The sequence below is a fragment of the Phycodurus eques genome, chromosome 7 (assembly GCF_024500275.1).
Source record: "Phycodurus eques isolate BA_2022a chromosome 7, UOR_Pequ_1.1, whole genome shotgun sequence".
NCBI lineage: Eukaryota > Metazoa > Chordata > Actinopteri > Syngnathiformes > Syngnathidae > Phycodurus > Phycodurus eques.
This window is the reverse complement of record NC_084531.1, coordinates 30,986,054-31,013,764: the sequence shown is the minus strand read 5'-3', so window position 1 is coordinate 31,013,764 and position 27,711 is coordinate 30,986,054. Positions and strand designations below refer to the sequence as shown.

At 43.4% G+C, this 27,711-nt stretch overlaps 1 protein-coding gene across 2 annotated transcripts; it reads left to right on the top strand.

Moving 5' to 3' along the window:
- Positions 1–263: 263 nt before the first annotated feature.
- Positions 264–27,243, top strand: supt5h (SPT5 homolog, DSIF elongation factor subunit). 2 transcript variants are annotated; one of them, XM_061681930.1, is made up of 30 exons: positions 264–397; positions 591–693; positions 1,605–1,752; positions 1,846–1,914; positions 3,345–3,356; positions 3,439–3,508; positions 4,839–4,907; positions 6,141–6,206; positions 6,293–6,323; positions 6,432–6,500; positions 9,595–9,846; positions 12,130–12,219; positions 12,297–12,367; positions 12,457–12,562; positions 13,615–13,705; positions 13,788–13,924; positions 14,667–14,822; positions 14,905–15,051; positions 17,158–17,304; positions 17,377–17,502; positions 18,016–18,100; positions 18,175–18,282; positions 19,232–19,334; positions 19,422–19,528; positions 20,488–20,593; positions 21,722–21,880; positions 24,376–24,544; positions 24,736–24,933; positions 25,559–25,654; positions 26,861–27,243. In XM_061681930.1, exons 2-30 carry the CDS (start codon positions 610–612, stop codon positions 26,999–27,001), a joined length of 3,213 nt encoding a protein of 1,070 aa, XP_061537914.1. In that variant the 5' UTR covers positions 264–397; positions 591–609; the 3' UTR covers positions 27,002–27,243. The 2 variants fall into 2 exon arrangements, with proteins under 2 accessions (XP_061537914.1, XP_061537915.1); XM_061681931.1 differs by lacking the exon at positions 3,345–3,356.
- Positions 27,244–27,711: the final 468 nt, after the last annotated feature.

Genomic DNA, 27,711 nt, shown 5'->3' with positions numbered 1-27,711 from the left:
ACCTCTTCAATATATATTTTTTTTAATTTCTTTTTTTTAAGATGGATTGTGCTCGGACGTCTTTATTCCTTCCATTTTTTAAAACGAATTTTTTTCCTTCTGAATGTGCCCTGCAATTGGCTGGCGACCAGTTGAGGGCGATAGCTGGGATAGGCCGCAGCACGCCCGCGACCTGCGCGAGGAGAAGCGCTACAGAAAATGGATGGATGGACGGACGAGTCCAAGTGAGACGTCTTTCCTTTTGACTTTATCAACCACCCTAATTATCGCGAGACTGTCCGGATGTCCGGAAATCTCGCGATCGTAGTAGCTGCGCGAGAGAAGACTGTGAAACGAGCTGACATTTTCGCCTGTTTTCTCTACAACAAGATCTCTTTTGAGACGCCAACTAAAGAGGGTAAGTAACATTTTTGGAGCTCACTAGCGCGTCGCCGTTTTGAAGCTTTCTGGAAGGTTTCATTGGTGCCCAAGTTCCCGCTCGGCCTCGCCTGGCGGCTGTTAGCTTAGCTTAGCTTTAGCACTGCAGGCTGCGATGAATTCAAACGACGGAGCAAAAGAAACTGTTGACGGCTTGTCGCGTTTATTTGCAGTCACCCGGCGCCCTTAAACATGTCTGACAGCGACGACAGCGACTTCTCCGACAACCAGAGCGAGCGCAGCAGCGACGGAGAAGCCGAAGAGGTGGAGAATGAGGTAGGCTAATGCTAATGCTGACATGGACGCGACAACAACACATTTCGTAGATATATGTTACGAACATTTTCAAATTAGCGGTGTATTTATATAGAGCATATCATTGGCTAGTGAAGTGATACTGGAATGAAATGGGCACTACTTTGTAAGAATCGGACTTTACGCGACTTTTTATGTCAACAATCGGCCTAAATTTCGTTGCCAAGAAATCCTTGTAAATCATTGGGATATTTGCCACGGAAATCTTGACTCTTTGGTAGACAATTGCCTGTATGTTAGTGTTGTTAGTGGAAAATGAGACGCTGAACAGGCCATTTTCAGGTTTCTCAATGGCGGCGTCTGCTCGAGCCATCTCATTTTCTGGCTCAAACTGAGAGCAAGCGCATTATCAGAACTGAAACTTCACAGAAAACAACTATAATAATAGTGAATCACGTCCATATAGTTTTCTATGGGGTTCGAATCTTAGGAGCGTGTGATTTTCCACGCCCAAATTGAGGAAACATTTTGTGTCAGTCGTTTTTGTCACTGGCCCATATGACTGTGAAACCACAAATATTTCATCGCCTCGTCAAATTATTCATGTACTGTATGCAAACAACTACTACTTTTGGAATCAGAAGTCAAGGAAAATAGTGTGTTCAACTATTGTTCAGGTTTCTGTACAAAGGCGTTTGGTAAAGTGAATCTCAAGATTATTATTTATTACATATGACAATTAGAAATTTTGCCTCAGAGTTTAGCAGGAATCATGGGAGTCGACGCATAAAATCTGCTTTTGCGGGCCACATAAAAAGATGTGGCGGGCCGGATCTGGTCCCCGGGCCTTGAGTATGACACCTGTGTAGAACAGTATTACTAAATAGTATTGCTGACAATGAAATAAGAGAGCGTGCATGGTTGGCATCCAGGAGGAGACGGGCAGCCCCGTTGGCAGCGACAAGGTGGCTGAGGAGGAGGGCGAGGACCTGGATGACGAGTATGACGAAGAGGAGGAAGATGACGACGACCGGCCTCGGAAGAAGCCGCGTCACGGAGGCTTCATCCTGGACGAAGCTGGTACCAAATTTCTTATTTGATTTATTTATATGTTTCCCTTCTAGCTGCCTCCTCTCTGTGATCTTTCAAGATTTGTATTTTTATTTTTCGCAGATGTGGACGACGAGTACGAAGACGAGGAAGACCAATGGGAAGAAGGAGCCGAGGACATCTTGGAGAAAGGTGAGGATGTCGCGCGCACATCAACGCAGGGCACGGAGTAAAAATATGCTGGTACCTTCAAGTATGAGCGACTGTTGAGTTTCAACTATGAACATCATGAGGGAAGAACATGATGTGGCAATAAAGAAGCAACTTCTCAAAACATCAGCCTGCAGGAAGTCCAAGCTTGGATGCAAATGGGTCTTCCGAATGGAGCCCCGATTGCACAGTCCTGATCTCAATCCTATTCACAATTGATGTGCAGACCTGACGAGAGACGTGCGAGCAAGGGGAGCAAGCGTGGAACTTGTTTGACCAGAAACGTAGACCTGGGTGTCAACCACAAAGCAGTAGAAAAATGTATTATATTTACTGGAAATATGAATGAACTGGGAGCGTTCGGAGAGATCGGAGCGAAACCAGTGAAGGGCTGCAAGTGTGATGCCAGTGGCAGAGAGTCTACTGAGGAGGACAGGCTGTGAGTTGGTATCGAAAGCTGCGGTCAAGTCAAGTAGGACGAGGATGGAAAAATGACCCGAATCGCCGGCAACGAGCAACTCGTTTATTATTTTTAGAAGCATGGTATCTGTTCTGTGGTGGGGATAACGGAAGCCGGATTGGAAGGGCTACAGTCCCGTTCGCTGGCGCCCAAGATAGTCACCAGGCCACGACCCCCCTTTTAGAGCCATGCACGCGCAAAGTCACAGATACGACAGTAGAATGGGAGGGGGTGACCCAAAATGGACTAAAAAACCTTGCACCTCACATTCACTTTATCAATTTTTATCCAATTTCTCAAATGATCAATTTGATAAGCAATAAAATGCTCAATTCCAAAAAATGTTGATAGCTGCAATCCGAAATTCAATCCAGTCGAAGCATTTTGTGTACAGGCGACCGAGCGTAAGGTACCGTTTGCGTCGTACTTGAAGGTACCGTTGTAAAATAGCGTCGCATCGGAAACGAGATTTGTTGACGCTTTGTTGGATGTGGGCCGTACGAAAAGTAGGGAAAGTGAAGCTGGCGTGTCGTCTGACTCAACTTCTCTTTGTCTCGCTGGTGTTCCTCTCTGTTGCGCATGTGTTCTTCAGTGAACGGTAACTCTTCTTTTGGGTATTCCGCCCTCTCCACTCGCGTGTGTGAGCGAGCGAGAATGGCCCATCACGTATGTTGCAACGTGTGCAGCGTGCCAATGTTTCCTCGCAGTGGAAACATGCTCAAAAACCGACACCAATGTTGACATTTGTCTGGATGGCCCCACGTCCACGCGTCATCATTGCTCTGTTCTTGTCCCGTCACGCTTTGTGTCGCCGCTTGCCTGCTCGTTTTTTCTTCCCTCATCCGCCATCCTGCCTCCTATTTCCCCGTTCTACTTTTGTGACGCTTCATCTTACCTCCTTCCTCCTGCACTCGGTCCGCTCGTCTCCCCGTCCCGACTCCGTCCTGCGCAGAGGAGGCCGAAGGTAAGTCTGCGAGCTCACGCGACACTTTGACGTCACTTGAACGTCGACGTCAGTCTGATGACGACGGCCGTTCTGTTTTCAGTATCCAACATCGACCACGTGGTCCTGGATGAAGATCACTCTGGTTCCAGGAGGCTGCAGAACCTCTGGAGGTGAAATGAAGTTCATTTGAATATTTGTCTGTGTTGGGAATAGACATACAAAAATTTTGTAGTCGATGCTAAGCTGATAAATGTTGCGTTAATGTCCATTAATTGATGACGTCATTAATCTATATTTTTAGTGAGCGTGCAGCTGACTTATTTCTAGTAAAATATGAGGCACCGATGCCAGTTTGCTGCGTGAACCCACTACCGGTTGATTTCAGTGAGGCATCTGTGTTGTTAAAGCCTTAAGACCCGATTGGCCATGAATCAACTTTGTTGTATGTGCCATGCTAATATTTTGTGCTCTCGTGGCACCTCAAACTATGAAACAACAAAAAAAAAGACGGAGAAAGGGCTCTTGATGGTAAAATGATCATTTATTTACAGGAGTACAACTAGGAAAGAGACTCACCACATGGCTCGAACATCAGTGGCTTTTTTCCTTGGCCTTCGCCATTCACTCCAACTGTCATCTTTTCTCACGATTGACACACGTTTTCTACTAACTACCGTGACACATACTGTGTTTCTGCTATACGTACCCAGTATGTACTCTATTGGAGCGCGATGTGCCTAAACCTGTCCGGCATTTCTCGGCCTCACAATTGACCCGTAACCTTTATCTTCTACTGAAAAGCTGTTCTGATCTCAGATCCACAGTGATTCAACGCCATTAAAGTGGTTTGCAAAGCTAAAATTAGCAGACAAGCTGGGCAAGACCGTCTTCCACGGCTACCCGTTGGAAAACCCTATTTGACGATTATATACCTTGTGCCTGTAAAGGCTTGAATTCTAGTTGACGAATAAAAAAAAAAAAAAAAAAAGCATTTGAATGAGTTAATAAGTAGAACAACACAGATGGACAAAGTGCTTTGGTTTGTATTCATTTTGTAAAATACACTCAGCTTAAAACAATTGGATGCTATGATAATTTTTTCTTCAATATTTATTATGAAAGGTGACATTGATCAGGCACGTTTTAATGATGCGACACCAATAACATAATGAACGGCGCCCGAGTAGTATTCCAAAACTCTTTATTTGACTCACGAGTCAACTGCAGTCCGCTATATCTAAATCGCTATATAATGATTAGGGAGTATTTGATTAATCGTTTCAGCGCGACAGTCCACTATATCCTCCATGATACCAAATTCTGAATGGAATCATTCATCATTCATTCCCTACTCCCGAATCTCTACAGAGGTACGCTTAGTGGCCTATTTAAGAACATTCTTCGTCCACTATATAAAAGTCCTGACATATTGAGTAGGACATGAGTGAATGATTCCCAATGCATCCGTTGTTGTTAAATGTGCGTGTTTGCCATGCGCAGAGAGTCTCGAGAGGAGGCGCTGGGTGAATACTACATGAGGAAGTACGCCAAGTCCTCAGGAGGGGAGCAGTGAGTATTTTTGTTTTCTGTTAGTTCGAATTTTGCTGCCATGCCGTCGCTCACTCTCCTTCCTCTTTCAAATCCCACGCAAACACGATGAAACATTTCTTGATGTCACGCACCTCTATTGTTCATCTATAATCGGCGAATTAAATGTGTTGTTTTTAAATGCACAACGTGTAATTCTTTTGTTTTATGTTGAGTTTGACAGAAAACTTCAACTAGGAGTGGCAATAAAGAGCTTGAAGCTTGATGGATTTCATTTAAATTTGGATGCTCCTAAACACTAGTGTCCAAAGTCCGGCCTGCGGGCCATTTGCAGCCCGCGGTAGTTTTCTTTATTGGCCCGCCAAATCAAAAGGTTACAAGAAAAAGTTGAATTGTTAAAGATAGCAGCACACCTTTTTTAATTAAAAACAAAAATGTAACACAAGTTAAATATTACACAATTTTCACTTTTCAGTTGGATTTATTTTTATTTTAGTTTGTCAAGTATTTTTTTTCATTCAAAATTGTAAATATGTTGAAAATTTGCAGGTTATCACACTAGTTTTTCTTGTTACAAAAAAAAGTTGAATATTGCAAGATACCGCATTATTAATTATTTTTTACTCATACTAATAACTCTTTATTTGTCACCAATGACACCAAGCTGAAATTATGATGGGTTTAACTTCTTTCAGTGTTTAGCATGTGTTAAATGTTTTTTGGCATGTTTCATAAAGACAGTGTGTAGTGGCCCCACTTTTCCTTCTGTTCTTCTGTTTTGGGCTTTCAGAAGGAAAAGTTTGGACACCCCTGCTTTAAAACTACTCTTAATCCTTGACTGCGCTGTTCAAAGGTCTGACTAATTACACATAATCTTAAATCAGAGTTTCATTTTTAATTGGTTTAAATTGGTTAGATTCATGTCGTTTGGCTTAATAAATGCTACCTATAGTCACTGTAAAATTGTTGTATCTAAAAAATATGAAAGCAACATTTCTTCAAATATTCTTTGCCTTTTGGCCACCCTGTCCAGGGGTCGCCACGGCAAGTGATTCTCTTCCATCTAATTTATTTCTTGAAATACTATGAAAATATTGAGCCTGTATCACCAACTCCTTGTGTTCATATTTAGATTGTCTTCAATTAAAGTGACCTTCAAAGGTGTTTCACAAGTCTGAGCTTTGGCTTCGTTCAATCTGCTGGTCATCAATGTTCCAAAAGCAGTCCAACGTTTTCTTCTTCTGTGGTGTGCAGCTACTCGGGAGGGTCTGAGGAGCTCTCTGATGACATCACTCAGCAGCAGCTACTTCCTGGTGTCAAGTATGTAAACACTCGCTCACCAATCAACAGCCAGATCAGCCAACCGCTTTTTGTTGTAATGGTTCAACTGTGTTGATCAACACCAGGGATCCTAATCTATGGACCGTCAAGTGCAAGGTGGGAATCGCACACACGCGCTCACACGCACGTGCTCACACGCACGCACGCGCTCACACACACACACACACACACACACACACACACACAATGTCTCCTTTATTTCAGATTGGGGAGGAGAGAACAACGGCCATTGCGCTAATGAGGAAGTTCATCGCCTATCAGTTCACCGACACGGTAAGAAGCGTGACTGAATGGTTGGTTCTGATTGTCCAGGCAGGAAGTAGCAGAAAGTCCACGGCTGCGTCGGGAGTGCCTCGATTTCTATCGCTCTCAATATGTACACACAGTGCAGTGAAAAAGTATTTTCCCCCTTCTCACATTCTTATATTTTTGCATAGTTTGCCCACTTTAAGATCATCAAATAAATGTAAATATCAGACAAATACAACCCAAGTGAACTTAAAATAGTGTTTTTAAATGGAAAAACAGAAGTTACCTGGCCCTGTGTGAAAAAGTATCGGGCCATCCTCACCAGCAACTACTGAAATCAAGCATATTCTAGAACTGGCAATGAATCTTTGACATCTCTGTGGAGATATTTTAGCCCACTCTTCCTTGCAAGATTCTTTGAATTCAGCAAAAATTGAGGGTTTTCGAGAATGAACGCCCATTTGAAGGTCATGCCACTGCATTTCAATCGGGTACAAGTCCAGACTTTGACGAGGCCACTCCAAAAACCCGTGTTTTCTTTTGAGCCATTCAGAAGGTGACTTGCTGCTGTGTTTTGGATCGTTGTCCTGCTGCAGAACCCAAGTAAGCTTCAGCTTGTGGTCACAAACTGATGGTTGAACATTCTCCTTCAGGATTTTCTGTTAAAGAGCAGAATTCATGGTTCCATCAATCACAGCAAGTTTTCCAGATCCTGACGAAGCAAAGCCGCCCCAAACCGTCACACTACCACCACCACCATGTTTGACTCTTGCTATGATGTTCTTTTTCTGAAATGCTGTGTTACATTTACGCACGATGTAACGAGACACACACCTTCCAAAAAGCTCAACTTTAATCTCGTCAGTCCATATCAGTCCATATATATATATATATATAATCTCCCTTGAACAGCAGTGGTTTTGGTCTTGGAAATCTGCCATGGATGCCATTTTTGCCCAGTCTCTTCCTTATTGTTGTGTCATGAACTCTGACCTTAACTGAGGCAAGGGAGGCCTGCACTTCTAGACAAGTTGTTCTCAGTTCCCTTGTGGCCTCTTGGATGAGTCATTGTTGTTCTTGGAGTAATCTTTGTCGGCCGACCACTCCTGGGAAGGTTCACCACCATTCCACGTTTTCTCCATTTGAGGTTAATGGCTCTCCCTGTGATGAGCTGGAATCCTAAAGCTTTACAAATGGCTTTCGTAACCCTTTCCAGACTGATAGATGTCAATTACTTTAGTTCTCAACTGTTCTGGAATTGCTTTGGATGGTGTCATTTTGTTGCTGCTTTTTTAGATCTTTTGTCCAACTTTCTTTTGGTCGGGACAGATTGTTTGATTTCTTGATTGAACAGGTCTGGTGGTAATCAGGCTTGGATGTGATCAGTGAAAAGTAACCAAAAATTGTGATTAGCCACAATTGATTCATGATTTAACAATGGGGGGTAATTACTCTTTCACACAGGGCCAGGTAACTTTGAATAGTTTTGTTCCTTAATAAATCAAATCACCATTTAAAAACAGCATTTTAAGTTCACTCGGGTTATATTTTCTAGGCTTTAGACGATCAGGATTTTTGGGGCCAATCAGCGAGTTTAAAAAAAAACGGTAACCGATCCGATCACGAGATGGAGGAATGTGTCTATTTACATGACCTGCATATACTTGTGTACTTAATTGCTCAAAAAATTATATTTACATTTACATTTGAATTATATTTACCATAAATAATGTATCTTTGTTCCTCTATTTATGCTAGTAAGGGATAGTGACAGACGGAACAAATGAATGGTCTTCTATTAGATGGCAGGAAGTAAATACAGTAATTTATGTATCCACTTTTGGTGACGTTTTTGTTTGTTGGTGTGCCGTGAGATTTTTCAATTGTAAAATATGTTCCTTGGCTCCATAAAGGTTGAAAATCACTGCTCTCGTCAGATCGTGTATTCTAATCAGTCAGGTCAAACCAACATTACATGACAGAAATAATGGGTGCTAACTTACTGTAATTAAATTACTTTATTGTAATTAAATTACTTCACCCACACCGAAACATCGACAGAATGGCGGCATGTTTACGTACAATCGTTAGCGCTAGCTTGCTAGGCTACGTAACATTTTTGTTGCCTGCTTGCGAGCCGTATTGTATTAAAAGTACGTGGACATACCTCAAGCGAGCCTTAAACGAACGTCCTCTCCTGTCCTGAGCGCCGGTGACCGCCAACACGTGTTTTTCCCCATTTTGTCCTGATAATACAGTCGGCGCGATTCACTCTTCTTGTCATCACCATGGTAACGAGTGTATCCGGTCGCATTTGAGTTGACGAGATAAAGCCCAATGATCGTAAAAAACGGGATGCGGTGGTCGCGGAATACAAGATTTTATTGCAGTAGTCTGACAAATTTGTCTTTTAGTCTGCTCCGGCATTACGTGTTGTCTGTCCCACACCGCCGACATGTTTTCTTATTTTTTTAATAACTATATAGGTCATCAGATATTTACAGTACGTCAAGAGACGTGACAAGGCTAAAAATAAACTAGCTTTTGGATTCAAATATACTGTGCACGATGGCGACGCGGAGTGAATGTCTTTTGCGGAGCCGATCAATGACATCATTGATTGGATCGGCCAATTATGACACATTATGACATACAAAGCCAATCAGCATAAAATGCTAATTATTGGCCAATACCGATCAGGCCGATAAAATCGGTCTAAAGTCATATATTTACATTTGTTTGCTGATCTTAAACAAAGTGGGGAAAACTGTGCAAAAATATAAGAATTTGAGAAGGGGGGGCAATTTTCCACGGCACTGTAAATATATCAATATATATAAATAATATAGTGAGTTGGCCATTTTATAGTGGCGTTGGAATGTATCGGTTAGCCCCTTGCTAGTGTCCTCACTGCATCTTAAAAAGTGATGAATAATTGTTGCTCACTGCAGAAGCAAATATATCCCACGATTCATTGTTTCAATACAGAAAAATTGTTTTTGTTTCTGGCTATCGTTAGATATTTGGTACGAGACATTCATGAGTTGTGGCAGCAAATTGTTGAAAATAGGTAGATTTTACCCTAACCTTGACTACCTCAAATCACCCGCCCCCGCAGCCGCTCCAGATCAAGTCGGTGGTGGCCCCAGACCACGTGAAGGGTTACATCTATGTCGAGTCCTACAAGCAGACTCACGTGAAAGCCGCCATCGAGGGCATCGGAAACCTCCGCATGGGCTTGTGGAACCAGCAGATGGTCCCCATCAAGGAGATGACTGACGTCCTCAAGGTGGTCAAAGAGGTCACCAACCTGAAGCCCAAATCCTGGGTCAGGCTCAAGCGAGGCCTGTACAAAGACGACATCGCGCAGGTACTCTCGGCAATGTGTGCTGCTTTTACACCGCATGCTTCGAGTCGGGGCTGGGGGATGTGGCCTTGTGAGGAAATCTTTCTTTCTTTTCTTCCACACCAGTTTTCCCCGTTTGCTTATAGAAAAAGCAAAATAACAATATTATTCAAAACAAAGTTTCCTCTAAGCATCGTTGCAGTGTAACGGGCAGAAATGAATCTGCACCTCGTGGTTGACCAGTTGCTTCCCCACCAAAGCATTACAGCTATCTGTTTTTAACAAAACAGGCTTTCGCTCATTATTGTCTTTTAAAAAAAAAAAAAAAAAAAAAAGAGGGAAAAGCATTGCAACTTTTAATCTTGAGTTGGCGTAATGCCGTACGGCTCCCGCAGAGTGAGAAAGCGGGAGTTAATAGATTTGTCCTCAACCTGTTTTCAACACTGTAAATTGGTTAATAATGTGTCAAAATAAATAGTATGGAAATTGACCTTATCTGGACATATGGCTTTTCTGCCTGACCGTGATGATGTGTTTATAATTAGGAAAGAAAAATTGTGAAGAAAATTGTAAGCAGTCATTAAAATTACATTTAACATTCCCAAAAAAACAATATTTGTACAATTTTAACGTTTTCTGACAATGTGTGCATCAACCACTAACTCCTATTCCACGTTGGGACTCTCAAATGATTATCTGGATAAGTCCCCTGCCCCTCTTCTCTCCACTGTACAGAATGTTGCCAAGATGACAATCACTTTTGGCATTGCATTGTGGCTCGTTGCTTTTTTAAAGATTATTATTGTTTTGATAAGTAAACGCTTGAGGGTTCTGAAACGTCGCTAAATATAGTGTGGTGGATAAACAGATGACCCAATAAGACACAGACAAGACGGCTCGAGGTGACAATCTGATCTTTTTACTGAACACAAGGTATTAATTCATGGTCACAAATATTTCTTGGAAGCTGCTCCCATTGTTGGAAGCTTGAGGGCATATTCCCTTGAATGGAAGCTGGCTTGAGTAAACATGTTCTCTCCATGCGGGGTCAACCCAACCGTATTCCTCCAACCATATAGTACCCCGATTTGGGGTCAAGACCCCAAACCAAACCTTTTCTTGTTTTCCTAATGGCTGCGTCTGATAAAATTCAGATAGTCATAGAGTAGGTTTGTGTAGTGGGGTGTCGGTAGAGCTTTCGATGGGGGCTTCTTTCTTCGTGATCGCTTCGTGACTTGATAATTACATAGTGCCCTAGATCAACCATAAATTTGACCGTTAAATAAGGCACACATGCAACAAGCTACTGGTAACATAAACAACAAAGATTTTCATCTTTATTACTGTGATGATTCAGATTTGCATGTTACAATGAATTATTGGAACCGTGTGGCTGTACCGTCATCATGCTAGCCCAAACTGGAGCGTCGGTTCCCTCGCCGCGGACCGCATAGCGATTGTGGCTCGTACTAATTCCTTTCTTTCCAAGTCTATAAAAACACAGCTGTCTCATTAGGACCTCACGGCGTCATTTGCTATAATGGAGATGAATGGCGACCAAATTCGACACAAAGTGGCACACAGTAATGCTGATTTGAGCCAGTCGACGTAGCAAGCGCCGTAAGGTGAGCGATCGCTCATATAATTTCGCAGTGGGCCCGCCGTCGCTGTCTGACCTACCAGTTCTGGGTGGTTGGGTTTGGTTAATGTCGAATTCTCAATAATAAGTCTTGTATTTTTAAATGTTTTTTATTCACTATATTTACATATTAAACCGTATCCATTCAACATGACATCACGTTTCGATTTCTGGCAGACTGGGGTGCCAATAGTTTTGAGCGTGACTGCATTGTCTATTATATATATATATGTCTACAAAAATCCTTCTAGCACTATTCTGGCATTTAGCAAATATAAATAATTTTTATTTCTGATGTCTGATTTCATGTCAGACAGTCAAGAGGGGTGGGGAAGCATAATCTGTTTTTTTATACGGTCATGGCTAAAAATATTGGGGTGCCAATATTTTTTAGCATGACCATATAACAGAGCCAAACTGTCGTGGTACGACAGGTTGTGTTCTTGGATATAGAGCTAAACACTAAATTGAATAATAGTTGAATAGTTTTTTAATGGCTTCTGATTTAAAAACTAGTCATCCATCTGTTGTGTATGTGTCATAATATGAGATGGACATACATTTATATGTGCTCACATTCATAACAGCCCTCCGGAGGAAAGCATAAATCTGACAAAAATGCGTTTGACAGTTTTGACCTCGCTGATGTTGCGGTGTTCGCTCTCCAGGTGGACTACGTCGAGCCCAGCCAGAACACCATCTCTCTCAAGATGATCCCCCGCATCGAACTGGACCGCATCAAAGCCAAGATGAGCTTGGTAGACCGTGAACACACACACACGCACGCGCACAAACAGGTTCAGTGACTTGCATCTGCTTCTTCGTGTGTCTGCAGAAAGACTGGTATGCCAAGAGGAAGAAGTTCAAGAGGCCTGCTCAGAGGCTCTTTGACGCTGAAAAAATCAGGTACCAACACATGATGAAAAATGCCTGACGCGCGCGTATGTTTGCGTGACGTGTGTGTGTGTGTGTGTGTGTGTGTGTGTTTTTCACAGGTCGCTGGGAGGGGAGGTCAGTCACGATGGCGACTTCATGATCTTCGAGGCGAATCGGTACAGCCGCAAAGGATTCCTGTTCAAGAGCTTCGCCATGTCGGCTGTGGTGAGCGGAAAGTTCCTCCTTGTGAATCAAAGGACCATTGATTGATTTGACAGAACCAATTTACGTTCCATATCGCTGGCGCCGGCGCAATCCTCGTACCTCCGAAACTTTCCCTTTTCAGCAGAGCCCAAAAACGGCTTGTACCTTGAGCCGTAAACAGTTCGTCAAAGAGAGCAAGCCATTTTCTACACTTGAGATCGGTCAGTCATTTGTAAAAATAACAGACCCACGTGGGCACTGACCAATAGTATAGATTTGTGAAAAAAATGTGGACATAGATTTCGGACCGACGCCAGCGATGTGTAGATATGTTGTTCCAGACCTACCCACAATAGGTGAAAATTTGCGATATAGGGGGAGAGAGATTTTAAGTTTTACACCTTGCTTTAAAGCACATTTTATTTATTAAAACACTTTTTTAAAAAGTATTTCTTACTATTGTTTGTTACTCCCAGTTAGTTTACTCTAAAACTGAAACATCAAAAAAATATCAAACATTGTATGTTTAAACACCAAGTTCTTGAATCAAACTGTATGATTTTGTGTAATGAAAGTCTGCTCGCTTAATGCTAGCGTACAATGTGAAACTCCATAGACGAGCTAGCGGAAATTAGCATGAAGTTACATTACATTACAGTAACTACAAACAATGAAACAACTGCTACTTTAATGCGCATGGAGCAGCAACACATACAGAGCACACAATACTCAAAGGTATAAATTCACCTGTGATCAAATTTTATTTTATGCTGTTGTATAATGTTTTCATTTTTAAGTCATGCATTTGAGTATTTATTGGACGATTGACTATGCTGCTACATTGTTTTAAATATTTTGTATCATTCATGCATTTTATTACCGTTCCATTGTGTTTATTCAGCTGCAAAATATCTTTAACTATCTGATGTTTGATCTGATGTTCTTTTCTTTCACTGTGAAGCACTTTGAGCTGCAATTCTTGTAGGAAATCTGCTAATCAAATAAAGATGATTATTATCAAAATCAGGCAATACGGACGCTGGGTTTTCACGACAAGCCGTCTTCTCTGACAGATCACAGACGGCGTGAAGCCCACACTGTCCGAGCTGGAGAAGTTTGAAGACCAGCCGGAAGGAATCGACCTGGAGGTGGTCACCGAGTCAGGTTTGTGCGAGGGTTCGTTTAAAATCTGCACAGTGTGTCTGTCTGTTGGCTACAAGCGGCTGTGTGTGTTTGTTGGGTGCAGGCAAGGAGCGAGAACACAACCTGCAGGCCGGTGACAATGTGGAGGTGTGTGAGGGCGAGTTGATCAACCTGCAGGGAAAGATCCTCAGCGTGGACGGCAACAAGATCACTATCATGCCCAAACACGAAGACCTCAAGGTACGCACGTCTCTTTAGAGCGGCGCTGCTCCAACTGGGGCCCACGAGCTGCAAAACTATTTGCAATAATGGCATATTGGTTTTAAAAGAGGCCAGACCTTCATATGGGGACTCAAATAAGACAAACATGCTAAGGTGTCAAATGCTAGGCCCAGGGGCCACATCCAGCCCGCCGCATCATTTCATGTGGCCCACGAAAGCAAATTATTTGTCTCAAATCGCATGATTCTTGCTAAAAGGCCAGAACAGATTAATGGCACTTCCATTCTTTTCAACTGGATTTGAAAAGATGATTTGACAAACGTGTGTTTTGCGTTGCTTGTGAAAATGTGACTTTCTTGCACTGTAAAACTTAGACGTTAGCATCATAGTCTTACGACCATCTGGGAAAGCTACAACTTTATTCTTGTAAGATGACCACCTTTTATCCTTAAAAAAAGGCTTTTTTTTTCCCCTTGTGAAGATTATAACTTTTTATTCTTTTGAAAAATAGGACTTTATTTCCATAACAAAACTTTTTTCCCACCATAAAAAATATTAGTTAGTGTAACAATTTTTTTCCCTCTAAAATAAGCAACTTATTAATTCCTTTTGCGTTTAAGGCTGTACGTGGACGTTATGGTGAACGAGGGTTATGTGGGCATGCTGGTATAATTTTCTCCCGTGAAAGGGTCGCAGGTCAAAAGATCTTTGGAGAACCTCTCCCTTATGTCGTCCCCTTCTCCACGTGACCTCTGTGTAGGACCCCCTGGAGTTCCCAGCTCAAGAGTTAAAGAAGTATTTCCGGATGGGCGACCACGTGAAAGTGATCGCCGGCCGATACGAAGGCGACACGGGTCTTATCGTACGCGTGGAGGAGAACTTTGTCATCCTCTTCTCCGACCTCACCATGCACGAGGTAGCGGCTCCTCGTTCACGATTGTGATTCCGTTCTGCCTGCTCGTTGATCATTTCCTGTTTGTTTTTGTTTTTGACCGCAGCTGAAGGTGTTGCCCAGAGATCTGCAACTCTGCTCGGAAACGGCGTCTGGCGTGGACGCGGGCGGGCAGCACGAGTGGGGGGAGTTGGTCCAGCTGGACCCGCAGACGGTGGGCGTTATCGTGCGGCTGGAGAGAGAAACCTTCCAGGTAACTGCAAAGCGAATCCTCGACAGGGCTGCGCCATAACCTATAGCGTCCCCCATAATGCCAATGTTCACCGTTAAATTGGGATTTCGGTGACTCCCAGATTATTAGCTGCAGATCTATGATGTAGTGCAGGGGCGTGAAAGTCTTTTGAGGTCACGGCCCTAATATGACCTCAAGTGGGCCAGACCAAAATATCCGTGGCTTAATAAGCTATAAACAACAACTATTCCCATTTTGTTTCCCATTGTTCTGGTACACATAATTACTAGTAGATTTGGAAAATATTCCCATTCATCACGATTTTGCGACAACTCATATAAGCGATCTGAAATTTCTAACGAAGATGATTGCAATTTTAACAATATTACGATGAATCATGTTTTGTGCAACCTATAGATCACAATGGATCTATATATGCAACTCTTTATAAAACAATTTACAAGTTTACATAATTTACACGTTCATCTGGAAATCTTGACAACCTCTACTGACTCATCACGCCATACAAACTAAAGTGGAACTAACTATTCAGAAAGAGAGTGAAGTTATGTCCCTGTATTGTAAATGCAGTGCATGAAAAAAATAAAAGGGTTACAACAAACCAACATATTTTGAACTGAAGCTATTGACTGACGTTTTGCAGTATTCAGTTTGGGAAAAACATTTCAACAGAAAGTATGAATTTTCACAGAAATAAAATGTAGCATCAGTGTGACCTCCTGTGGTCAAAATTAGCAACAAAGGATATTTTGATGAAATAAATTGCAGTTAATGTTTTCTGTACTTTTTACACTTTGCACAAAATTATAGCCACAGGCCAAATTGGACACGCTGGTGGGCCAGTTGTGGCCCGTGACACCCCTGATGAAGCAAGACCAAATTAGAAAAAAAACACATTTTAAAAATAACTGTGCTACTCCTACATGCTTTAAACATATTCAACCTAATAAAAAACATTCTGAAACACAATAAAACCTTTTTAAAAGAAAATCCTTTTCCTTATTCTGTTCTCTTTTGCTGTCAAGAAATGGAAGATTGTTTTATCACATCACTTGGAGGAAATTAAAAGACTCGCTCCTTCAGTTGTCCAAATTAGAGGCAAAGTGTGCTTGGTTCAAGCTGTGTTTTTTTTTTTTTTTTTTTTTTTTTACTCCCAGTATAAATTCATTGCAAAACTGACACATAATCAAAAGAGAATTAAACATTTTGTATATTAAAATAGCAAAATGGTCAACCAAACCAGATCATTTCATCTAACAAAAGTTGATAACTATGCTAACGTAGTGGGAAGCGCCATTGGTGGGTGAATGGAATTGAGAATAGATGTAATGGTAATTCTAAACCTTCAAACTGCTGCTTGAACGCACACAGCAAAAACACATACAAACAGAGCAGAAAACAATACTCGCAGACATATATTCTCTCTGGCACGTGGAAACAATCACTATTTCTGTAGACTGGCAGGGGTCCTTCTCTGCCTCTTCTTGCTTTTAATGAAGCTGCAGCTACATCCAGTAGACCTCAATGCGGCCCGGCATCTTGTGGCACGACACGGAAGGTAGCGACGTGACAAGTGGCCGCCACGTGTCGCCATTTGAAACGTCACAAATTTCGGCCCATTCGAGCAACTGTTGGATATTCGGAGGAGTTAACAGGCAGGAATAACAGGTGAAAGAAATGAGACTTTGAGGAGATGTGTTGAGAAATGTTTAGTCTAATTTGAAGGCGTGTTCTGGCCAGATTTTCTTTCGGCGATATCACACAAAAACGTTCCTGAAAAAGGATTTTTTTTCCCCCACATAAAAACTCAAATTTCTCCGAACCCCATCATTTGATTTTCAAAATTCTCGCTGCATTGTGCTCAGGTTCAAGTGGCCGTTCCAAGCCGACTCAGCGTTTTGATGGACTGTCATTTTTGGCAAATCTTGACACGTTGCTAGTGAAGGCGCGCAAGACTAAATTTGGACCTTGCGGAAGTATTCAGGAATGTTTTAACTAACACGGATGTTTTCGTGTGTCTGAAATGTTGGTTGTGTGGGAACGCTGTATATCGCACAGCCTTAGTCTCCACTCGACCCGAGTCGCTGAGTTGTCCTCCCCCGGCAGGTGTTGAACATGCACGGCAAAGTGCTGACAGTGCGCCACCAGGCGGTCAACCGCAAGAAGGACAACCGCTTTGCTGTGGCCTTGGACTCGGAGCAGAACAACATCCACGTCAAAGACATCGTCAAAGTCATCGACGGGCCGCATTCGGTAAGGCCTCTCGGGACTCGGCCGCTGCGCTAGTGTGCTGTTCGCTTTCAAACTCGTGTGCGACGCCCGCAGGGCCGCGAAGGCGAGATCCGCCACCTTTTCCGAGGTTTCGCCTTCCTGCACTGTAAGAAGCTGGTGGAGAACGGAGGAATGTTTGTCTGCAAGACTCGACACCTCGTGTTGGCCGGCGGCTCCAAGGTCAGCGCCTCCACTGCGACGTCGTTCGTTTAGGACAGTTTCTCCCCCCCCCCAAACCTTTATTTTGACTTTACATTACACCGGGTATATGGGTTTCATCATCACCTGTGTAGACTACAGCAAGTACCTAAAGACCTGTTGTACTGCCCACACTGCTTTTCTTACCAATCATTTTCCTTTTGCGCTATTTGAGGTTTTAGGACAAGTGGTGCTGTTTGAAGGCTCCATTTTGAGTAATTTTGACGAGTCGACTTGGAGAACCTTTCGGAACTTCAGCCCGCACCAGCTTATTGGTTGATATTTGGATGTGAAACTTGGCAGCCAGTCGTAGAAGGGCTTCACCGAGTAGCAGACAAATCTAAAGGCTCCAAGAGATGTGTTGAGAAATAATCAAGTTATACTGTTTTCTGACAATTCAAGTGTAATTGGATCATTTACCAGGGCACACCTGATGACGTCTCAAAGTTAGTCGTGATAGGCTGCCGTCACCCGAATGTTGATGTTGTGTTTCAGCCCAGAGACGTGACAAACTTCACGGTGGGCGGCTTCGCTCCCATGAGTCCTCGCATCAGCAGCCCCGTGCATCACGGCGGCGGCGGTAAGTGGCGCCTTCCGCCCGCTTTGAAGGCGTCGGCTCGGTGTTTGATGCCATTGTCGGCGGCCGCCCCGTAGGTGCTCAGCAGCGAGGCGGAGGCGGAGGCGGCATGGGGCGGGGCCGAGGACGACGAGACAATGAGCTGATTGGTCAGACCGTGCGCATCTCGCAGGGTCCATACAAAGGTAATGCAAATAATGGAGTTGATCGTGGGGGATTAGTTCCAGACACAAATTTCTGATATTCAATTTATCAAAGCACTGTTTAAAGAATCCCTCAGTAGTATTCTAATAATGTATGTAGTAGTTTTGAAGGTAATCTTTGGCACCTGTTTTCACCATCTAGCTCACACGGTTCTCCTTGCGACTTGAACACACACGGAGCAGCAACGCATACAACAAAACTCCTTGCTCTGTGGGAGCTTTTACTGGAGATAGGGTGTTGGGGGGCCTTCTCTGCCTCTTCTTTGTGCTTTTAATTAAAACGTCTCTCCCAGTAGACGTCTTAAGGTCACTCAGGCTATATTTGTCTGATATTTACGTTTTTGTTTGATGATCTTCAACATTAAAGTGGCGAAACTATGCAAAAAATATAAGAATTTGAGAAGGGGCGCCATTACTTTTCACAGCACTGTATGTAAATCATAATTTTTGTGATATGAATGAACCGCGATGTAGTGGGTTCAAGATTGTATATTAGAATCATCTTTATTTGCCAAGTATGTCAAAAAAACATCAAGAAATTTGTCTCGGGTTGTTATTTCAATGGAAATGTAACTTGAAACAAGTATAAACTGTCTAAAAACAAGTTACTTTGTAGGTGACAAGTCTCATTTTCATTGTGATCAGATTATTTGACTAGAAATGAGACAAATATTCTTAGTACGATTTTGCGTTTTTGCAGTGTAGCCTTTATTGTTCACTGCCACTTTTTCACAATACAAATAATTGTTTTTTGTTTTGTTTCATCTTGTTTATATTGTATTGTCGTCTTGATTTCCATTGAATCTAGTTTAATTCTTCATCCTCCAATGCCTCTGTACAGCACTATGGATTTGCCTTGTGTATGGTTAGTGCTTTGCAAATGAACCTGCCCCGCCACGCCCCTAATGGAGGACTTGTCACCACTGGCCAGGTTACATCGGTGTGGTGAAGGACGCCACGGAGTCCACAGCCAGAGTGGAGCTTCACTCCACCTGTCAGACCATCTCCGTAGACCGACAACGCTTGACCACCATGTAAACTGCCGTCGCCTCTTTTGACTCTCAAATATTGCGGAGCCAGACGGCGTACTGACACGGACGCGCTGCGCTTCTCTCCTGCAGGGGTGCGCAGAAACACAGCGGAATGACCTCCACCCACGGGCGCACCCCCATGTACGGCTCGGGCTCCAGGACGCCCATGTGCGGCTCTCAGACGCCGCTGCACGACGGTGAGAAGATTCCCGCCTTACGCGGCTTCAGTTAGGCATTAAGGCCGTCGTCAACTCGTCACGTATTTAACTATTCATTATTATATATTTATAACTTTTCTCTTAGTTTTAATGACACGCGATAAAAAAAGGTAACCCCTATTTAAGGACAAAAGCCAATGTTTGCGTAAGATTAAAAGAGTGAAAAAGCATAGACGAAAACTCTGGTACCTTGACTTACGAGCTACCGCGTGGTCGATAGTTTTAGTTTTTGCTTTGTGTCCCGAGCCGAAGTTTGACAAACAAGCCCAAGTGATGAGAAAGAAAAATGGAGGAATTTACAGACTGAAATGCCGTCACATGTGGGCAAGGAAAGCCACAGTCTGCGATGCACTTTCAGATGTTTATTGGACGGGACAAACAGGCGAGTACAAAGGGACAACTCTGGCAAGGTGCTGCTGTAGGTCACAGCTCCCGTCGAAACGCTCACATGCAGGCTAACTGGCCAGCTCCTTCTGTCACTTATTTTGCCACATCCCTTAAAGGCACACGTCCAAAATACGACTATGTACGTACATTCGGGAATGACACTTTATAAAAACCAGTTTTCTTTGTATTCCATTATTATTAGCACTGTCACAATCGATTAATCAACAACAAATCGTCGTGTCGTATTGCTTCACTGTTGTTTGGTTTAGTTTCATCATTAAACAGTACCCGATAAACAGCAATACAGGTTAATAAACCGTAAATGACAAAAAGTGATTCTACAATAAACTTTTAACGTGAAATACATTTTTATCCGATGAATTGATGGAATAATGGATAAAATAATCGATTCTAAAGATATTCGCTAGTGACGGCCTTAATGATTCTGTTTTTATACAGCGCAGTGCTATTGTTCTTTTGGAAGCCAAGGCAGGAAAACACCAAGTGAAGCCTCCAGCAAGCTTTTCGTTAATTTCTCTCTTTCTGAGCAGGCAGCCGTACGCCTCACAGCGGCTCGCAGACGCCGCTGCACGACGGCAGCAGGACGCCGGGTCAAAGCGGAGCCTGGGACCCCAACAACCCCAACACGCCGTCCAGGTCAAGTACACAAACACGCATGCGATGCCGCCGCAAAATACTTTCCACACATTGCTATGTTACAGCCGCTGTCCAAAATGGGTCAAATGGATGTTTTCCTCCAAATTCGTAGTGCCGTATAAAAACGGCTCCTGCACGGAATAAGCCTCTTTCGTTGATATCGTTATTTTTATGCGTGGAGTATTGTGTTAGCTTTATTGCTGCGCTAACGTAGCGTCCCAGACCGTAACGTAACAACAGTGGCCTCTCTCGTCGTCCTCGTGCCTCACCCTGCAGGCGGGCCGAATGGCTTCACGTTGACTCCGACCGACTGTTACTCCAAGGTTGAAGCGGGGCTTGATTGCTCATGCCTGGAGACACCAAGTGTGGCGCAGGGATGACGCGCCGTACACGTCACTGTTACTGTTAGGCCGCTCAGTTTTCAGTTGGATAAACACCGTATGTAAACCGCATTGTATGTTTAACTACAGTACAACAACCACATCAACAGTGGACATTCCAATTTCCAAATATTTTTCCACCAGGTATTTGTTTGACTTATTAATTGTTTGTTGTTGTTGTTTTTAATCTTTCAGCCATTTCATTGTTTTTCTATATAAAATATGTTTTATAACTAAATGGAGAAAAGATCTGAGAAAATTGCCATTAATTTCATGTAACTGTGAGGAAAAATACTCTATTGTGCTATTTATCGTTTTCGGGATCTGAAGGTTTTTCCATATCGCACAGCACGATATGCAGCGTGGGAAAATGGTGTCTATTGCTTTTGTGTTATTTCATTCCTTCGCCCATTGAGAATCGATCAGGGATCGGATCGATAAGCAGTATCGATAATGGAATCAGAATGGGGGATTCCCATCCGCGCTTGCCTCTACATCAGGTCCGGTAGTTGACAGTACATGTAAAGCAGGCTGTCAAAGGATTTGTCTGTAGACTGGATCGTCTCCAGGCACAGATCTGGTGAAGGGTCTGAAAAAATTTCCCAATAAGTGTACGTAAATGAGTGAATATATTCCAATTCGGAATAAGGCCGTATCCTAACAAGACGAGGACAATGTGAAGCACTGCGAATACTTTCCGATCGATGGGTGAATGTTAATATTGCACTCTGCGGTCGCGTGTCCCCAGGAACGACGAGGAGTATGACTTCGGCTACGACGACGAGCCCTCGCCTTCGCCTCAGGGCTACGGGGGGACCCCCAACCCCCAGACGCCAGGTTACCCAGAAGTCCCGTCTCCGCAGGTCAACAATCAATACAACCCTCAGACCCCCGGCACGCCCGCTATGTGAGTCTCTGCACGCACACAATAACGCTAGGCATGACACGAGGCATCATCCTTAGTCATCAGTTAAAGGAAACATTATCTTTTTTTTTTCCCCCCCTCAAATTTACCAACACTTTTAACCAATACACATGCAGAAACAAACTGCTATCAAAGCATCATACATCTTTTTTTTTTTTTTTTTCCCCCCCATGAATCACTTGAACGTGATTGGCTTAAGTTACCAAACATTGTTTTTAGAATTTTAGTCTTTAGAAGAGTTTTATTGTGTGACTGCTGGTGGTGCTCCTATTGTTTTTCTCTCCCCACTTTTTTAGCATCTAACTACAGTGGGGCAAAAAAGTATTTCGTCAGCCACCAATTGTGCAAGTTCTCCCACTTCAAAAGATGAGAGAGGCCTGTCATTGTCATCATGGGTATACCTCACCTATGAGAGACAAAATGAGAAAAAGTCACATTTGTAAAGAATTTATTAGAAAATTATGGTGGAAAATAAGTATTTGGTCACCTACATACAAACAAGATTTCTGGCTCTCACAGACCTCTAGCCTCTTCTTGAAGAGGCTCCTCTGTCCTCCACTCGTTACCTGTATTAATGGCACCAGTTGGAACTTGTTGTCATAAAAGACACCTGTCCACAAGCTCAAACAGTCACACTCCAAACTCCACTATGGCCAAGACCAAAGAGCTGTCAAACACCAGAAATAAAATTGTAGACCGGCACCAGGCTGAGAAGACTGAATCCGCAGCTTGGTGTGAAGAAATCAACTGTGGGAGCAATTATTAGAAAATGGAAGACATACAAGACCACTGATAATCTCCCTTGATCTGGGGCTCCACGCAAGATGATCACAAGAACGGTGAGCAAAAATCCCAGACCCGCACGGGGGAACTAGTGAATGACCTGCAGAGAGCTGGGACCAAAGTAACAAAGGCTACCATCAGTAACACACGACGCCGCCATGCAAGGACTCAAATCCTGCAGTGTCAGATGTGTCCTCCTGCTTAAACCAGTACATGTCCAGGCCCGTCTGAAGTTTGCTCGAGAGCATTTGGATGATCCAGAAGAGGATTGGGAGAATGTCATATGGTCAGATGAAACCAAACTCGTACTTTTTGGTCAAAACTCAACTTGTCGCGTTTGGAGGAGAAAGAATGCCGAGTGGCATCCGAAGAACACCATAGCTACTGTGAAGCACGGGGTGGAAACATCATGCTTTGGGGCTGTTTTTCTGCAAAGGGACAAAGGACGACTCATCCGTGTAAAGGAAAGAATGAATGGGGCCATGTATCGTGAGATTTTGAGTGAAAACCTCGTTCCATCAGCGAGGGCGTTGAAGATGAAACGTGGCTGGGTCTTTCAGCATGACAATGATCCCACACAGCGCCCGGGCAACCAAGGAGTGGCTTCGTAAGAAGCATTTCAAGGTTCTGGAGTGGCCTAGCCAATCTCCAGATCTCCACCCCATAGAAAATCTTTGGCGGGAGTTGAAAGTCTGTGTTGCCCAGCGACGGCCCTCAAACATCACAGCTCTCGAGGAGATCTGCATGGAGGAATGGGCCAGAAATACCAGCAACAGTGTGTGAAAACCTTGGGAAGACTTACACAAAACCTTTGACCTTTGTCATTGCCAACAAAGGGTATAGATTCATCTCAAGTATTGAGATGAACTTTTGTTATTGACCAAATACTCAATCAATTCTTTAAAAATCAGATGTGATTTTCTGGATTTTTTTATTTTTTATTGTTTTTCTTATGATGAAAATGACAGGCCTCTGATCATTTTAAGTGGGAGAACTGGCACAATTGGTGGCTGACTAAATAGTTTTTTGCCCCACTGAACTTCCACATTTCTCAACCAAATTTTAAACCATTCCAATTGCAACATATTCCAAAAATTCAGAACGTGCTATTATTTTTCTCCTTTCAAAAATTCCCACAATTCCACATTTTACAGCCACAAATCCCCATTCATTTCCATTGAGACATATTACAAGTTTCACTTCATTACCTTTCAAAATTCAAAACGTTCAGCACATTCAAATTACCTTGGAAACTATTTTCAACAAGAAAATTCATTACATACATTCCCATATTAAGATTCAGACATTCTACATTATTTCCTCCTCCAACATTTCTTCACTGACTCAAACTTTTACAAAGAGAAAATATTTCCCATATTCCAAAAATTCTGCATTTTTCACATTAAAAAAAATTCCACTTTTAAGAAATTATTTTTCATAATTCCCTCTTTCGTTTCATTCACATATTTCCATATTGTTCCATAGTTTTTCTTTTCAGGTGATATTTTATATTTTTTTTACTTTTTCCTACCAGATTTAACCCTTTTTTAATTTGAGGCCTCAAATAGGGATTTTTAAATTTTTTGTAAGAATTTCACGATTATTTAATGATGAAGTATTTGGCTGTTAAATGCTAACAACAAACCTTCATGAGCGTCACTGCTGATGTCAAATGTGTCGTCGTGCGCGTGCAGGTACAACACGGACCAATATTCCCCCTATGCCGTCCCCTCGCCCCAAGGCTCCTACCAGCCCAGTCCTAGTCCTCAGAGCTACCACCAGGTGGCGCCCTCGCCCGTAGGCTACCAGAACACACACTCTCCAGCCAGCTACCACCCGACGCCGTCACCCATGGCCTATCAGGTAACGAGCGAAGGTGTCGCAACTCGAGCGCGACTCGGCTCACGTGACCCGACTTGTGTCGGACTTGACGCTAACTGGGGACTCGTTTGAAATTCGAGACTTCCTTGCAACTTGCACATTTGTGATGTACTCCATGCGCTACACACTGACATGGAGTCATCAAAGTGACGTCAGGAGCGTGTAACCCGCAGGCCAGCCCGAGTCCGAGTCCGGTGGGCTACAGCCCCATGACGCCCGGCGCGCCCTCTCCCGGCGGCTACAACCCTCACACGCCGGGCTCCAACATCGAGCAGGGCGGCAGCGACTGGGTGACCACCGACATCCTGGTGCGGGTTAAGGACTCCTTCATGGATCTGACGGGACAGACGGGAGTCATCCGGAGCGTCACGGTGAGACGTGTGTGTGTGTGTGTGTGTGTGTGTGTGTGCTATGTCTGCCTGTTGCCATGGCGATGAAAGGCGACCGGGCTCGATCAAGGGATTGAAATTGGCCGCAGATGCCACACGCTGGCGGCAAAGCACTATTTTCCAATTAGATGAGGAGGTTCTGCCGCTCAGTTCAGCATAATTTTTACATATTTTTCAGATTTTGACATTAGATATGGCTTTGCCCTAAGCACAAAAACAGCAACAGGATAGATGGAAACAAGATCCCCGTCACGTATGAGCTGTGATCTGAAGCCGCCGGCCGATGACGCCAGCGCGCGTTTCCGCCCAGACGGAGCGTGCGCAGACGGGCAGCGCGGCCCGGCACCGTTCCGATTCACACTTTACACGACTACAATTGACTTCTGATCGGTTTGGCAGAAAGAATATTCCACCCCTGTGAATTGGAATGAAATTCCGTTCGGATTTGGCCTGTTTGAGGTGTTTAAATGGAACATTTTCATTCAGTTTGGGCTTCTACACCGATTCTAATCGGAATAAAAGGCTTGGAATCAAATGAAAATGGTCGTAAATCAGCCGACGTCGTATGGGGCCGGCCTAGACGAATTTGTCTTGTGCGCTTTCGCAGGGCGGCATGTGCTCCGTGTTCATGCAGGAGTCGGAGAAGGTGGTGAGCGTCAGCGGCGACCACCTGGAGCCGGTCACGCCCACCAAGAACGACAAGGTGAGCTCTGACCAAAGCAACAACCGTCATCGCACGTGTGTTGTTGTTCAGGCGGATGTGCGCAGTGGCGGGAAATCACAAAGTACAAATACATCACTACTGAAGTACAGTTTTCAGGTATCGATAGTTTAATTTTTATTTTTAAGACTAAATTTGAACTGATCAATACCAGTACTTTCTACTCCTTACTTGTCAAAATAGGCAAATTACTTTTTTCAACCTCTGCGGATGATGGCACGAAATAAAAAAAAATAAAAACACAAATCGAGAGAGGGGAAGTCAACGGTGGTTAAGATTTTGATCCATTGAGATCTCGGGGTCACCTGTTTATGGCCTTCGAAAATTCTCTGTCTCATCTATTTTAAAAAAATTTATACAAGTAAGGTGTATTTTTCAGTTCTCATGAGCTAATTTAGCATTTTTTTGTTAGTCAGTTCCCATCATTAGCAAAGCTAGCAATGACAATAAATCTTTAAATCTGTGTGAATGTTTTCATAGCACAAAAGTTGAGCCAACGTAAAAAAAAATTGACGTAGCGTGATTTATTTTTTCTTGTTCTTTTCGGTAGACGTACTATGCAAGTGTACAAAATAGAGAAACTATTTTGTGTGCATTTTTTTGCCATTGTCAAGTTATCGTCTTGTGTGTGAGTAACACTCAAAATTCGTTTACTTTTGTACACTGGTGCCTTGAAGAGTTTCATTGGTTCCGTGAACACACTTGCCATTCAAAATGCTTGTTTCTCATCTCGTCTTCCCGTCGAAATAAATGTATAAAAAAAATAAAGATAAATAAATAAATAAAGGGGGGGGGGAGCGGCGCCGACATCGCGTGAGTCGGCGGGCCGCCACTTTATAAGTACTCTGCGCCCTCATTTTAGCTGTGGCCGTTCGGCACAATTGCCACTTTCTTATTCCTAATAACTTTAGGTATTTTCTTCTCCAGCAGTTGGCCGTCAAGCTTTGCCGACAACCCGAAAGCATCCATATTCCCTGAAGTGTTTTGTGTGTTTTGGGATACAGTGACTCTGTTGTGTGCCCCCACGCGTGGCGCATAGCGAACCGGATTTTGGGGGGATTGATTTATTTATTCTTTGAATTCATTCAAATTAGACAGCCTTGTTAACAACTCTTGTCTCTGTACTTCGAGTCCCAAAATACATCTTGTGCAACAAAGTGTGAGTACTTTTGCCACATGCGACCGCAGGTGAAGGTGATTCTGGGAGAGCACCGCGAGGCCACGGGCACGCTGCTGAGCATCGACGGAGACGACGGCATCGTCCGCAAAGTCCTCGACAACCAGCTGATGATCCTCAACCTGAGGTTCTTGGGATGTCTGGGCAACTAAGGCCAGCGTCCCCGTCCCCCCCCCCCCAAAAGAGGATCTTCTCACTCAGATGTCATGCAAAGTCAGGTGTTCAGGTGTCACATGACAATTGGACTCCTAATACTTGTTTTGTCTCCTTTTTCAACTTCTGTTAGTTTAATTGGCTCAGTTCTTACTAGCTCTGTCAGATTTTAGTTGCTTTGTGCCCACACGCACCCGAACAGCCACACATACATACATACATGTCAATAAAGTATGAAACGGGCCACATCAGATTGTGTCACTTTTTTTAATCAGCTTGCAGCAGGAAGTGTTCTTTCCGACGGACCAATCGTGTGATTCCTACTATCAATCAAGTAAATATGAAACATTTCACAACAACTAACTAAAATCACTGTACAGGGTCTTTAAAGGTTGATTACAAAATGATTGAAATTGCTTTGCAGGATCTTGTTTTGGTTGTTTTTCTGCAGCATACAAAAGAGTGTTTTTATACATTGCGACCGTGGAAGAAAATAGACCAAGCCCTCTCGTTGTTGCTCCACTTCCCGACAAAAATAGAAGACATCCGTCAACCTGTGTGTGTGTGTGTGTGTGTGTGCGAGTGGGGGCAACAGAGCACCAAAAACATTGTGGGCTAGGGCTGGGCGATGAATCGAAAATGAATCCAAACCCTGTCGTCTCTCTCACCTTCAAATGCGCCACCAGTTGCGTAGTTAGACGAAAGGCTG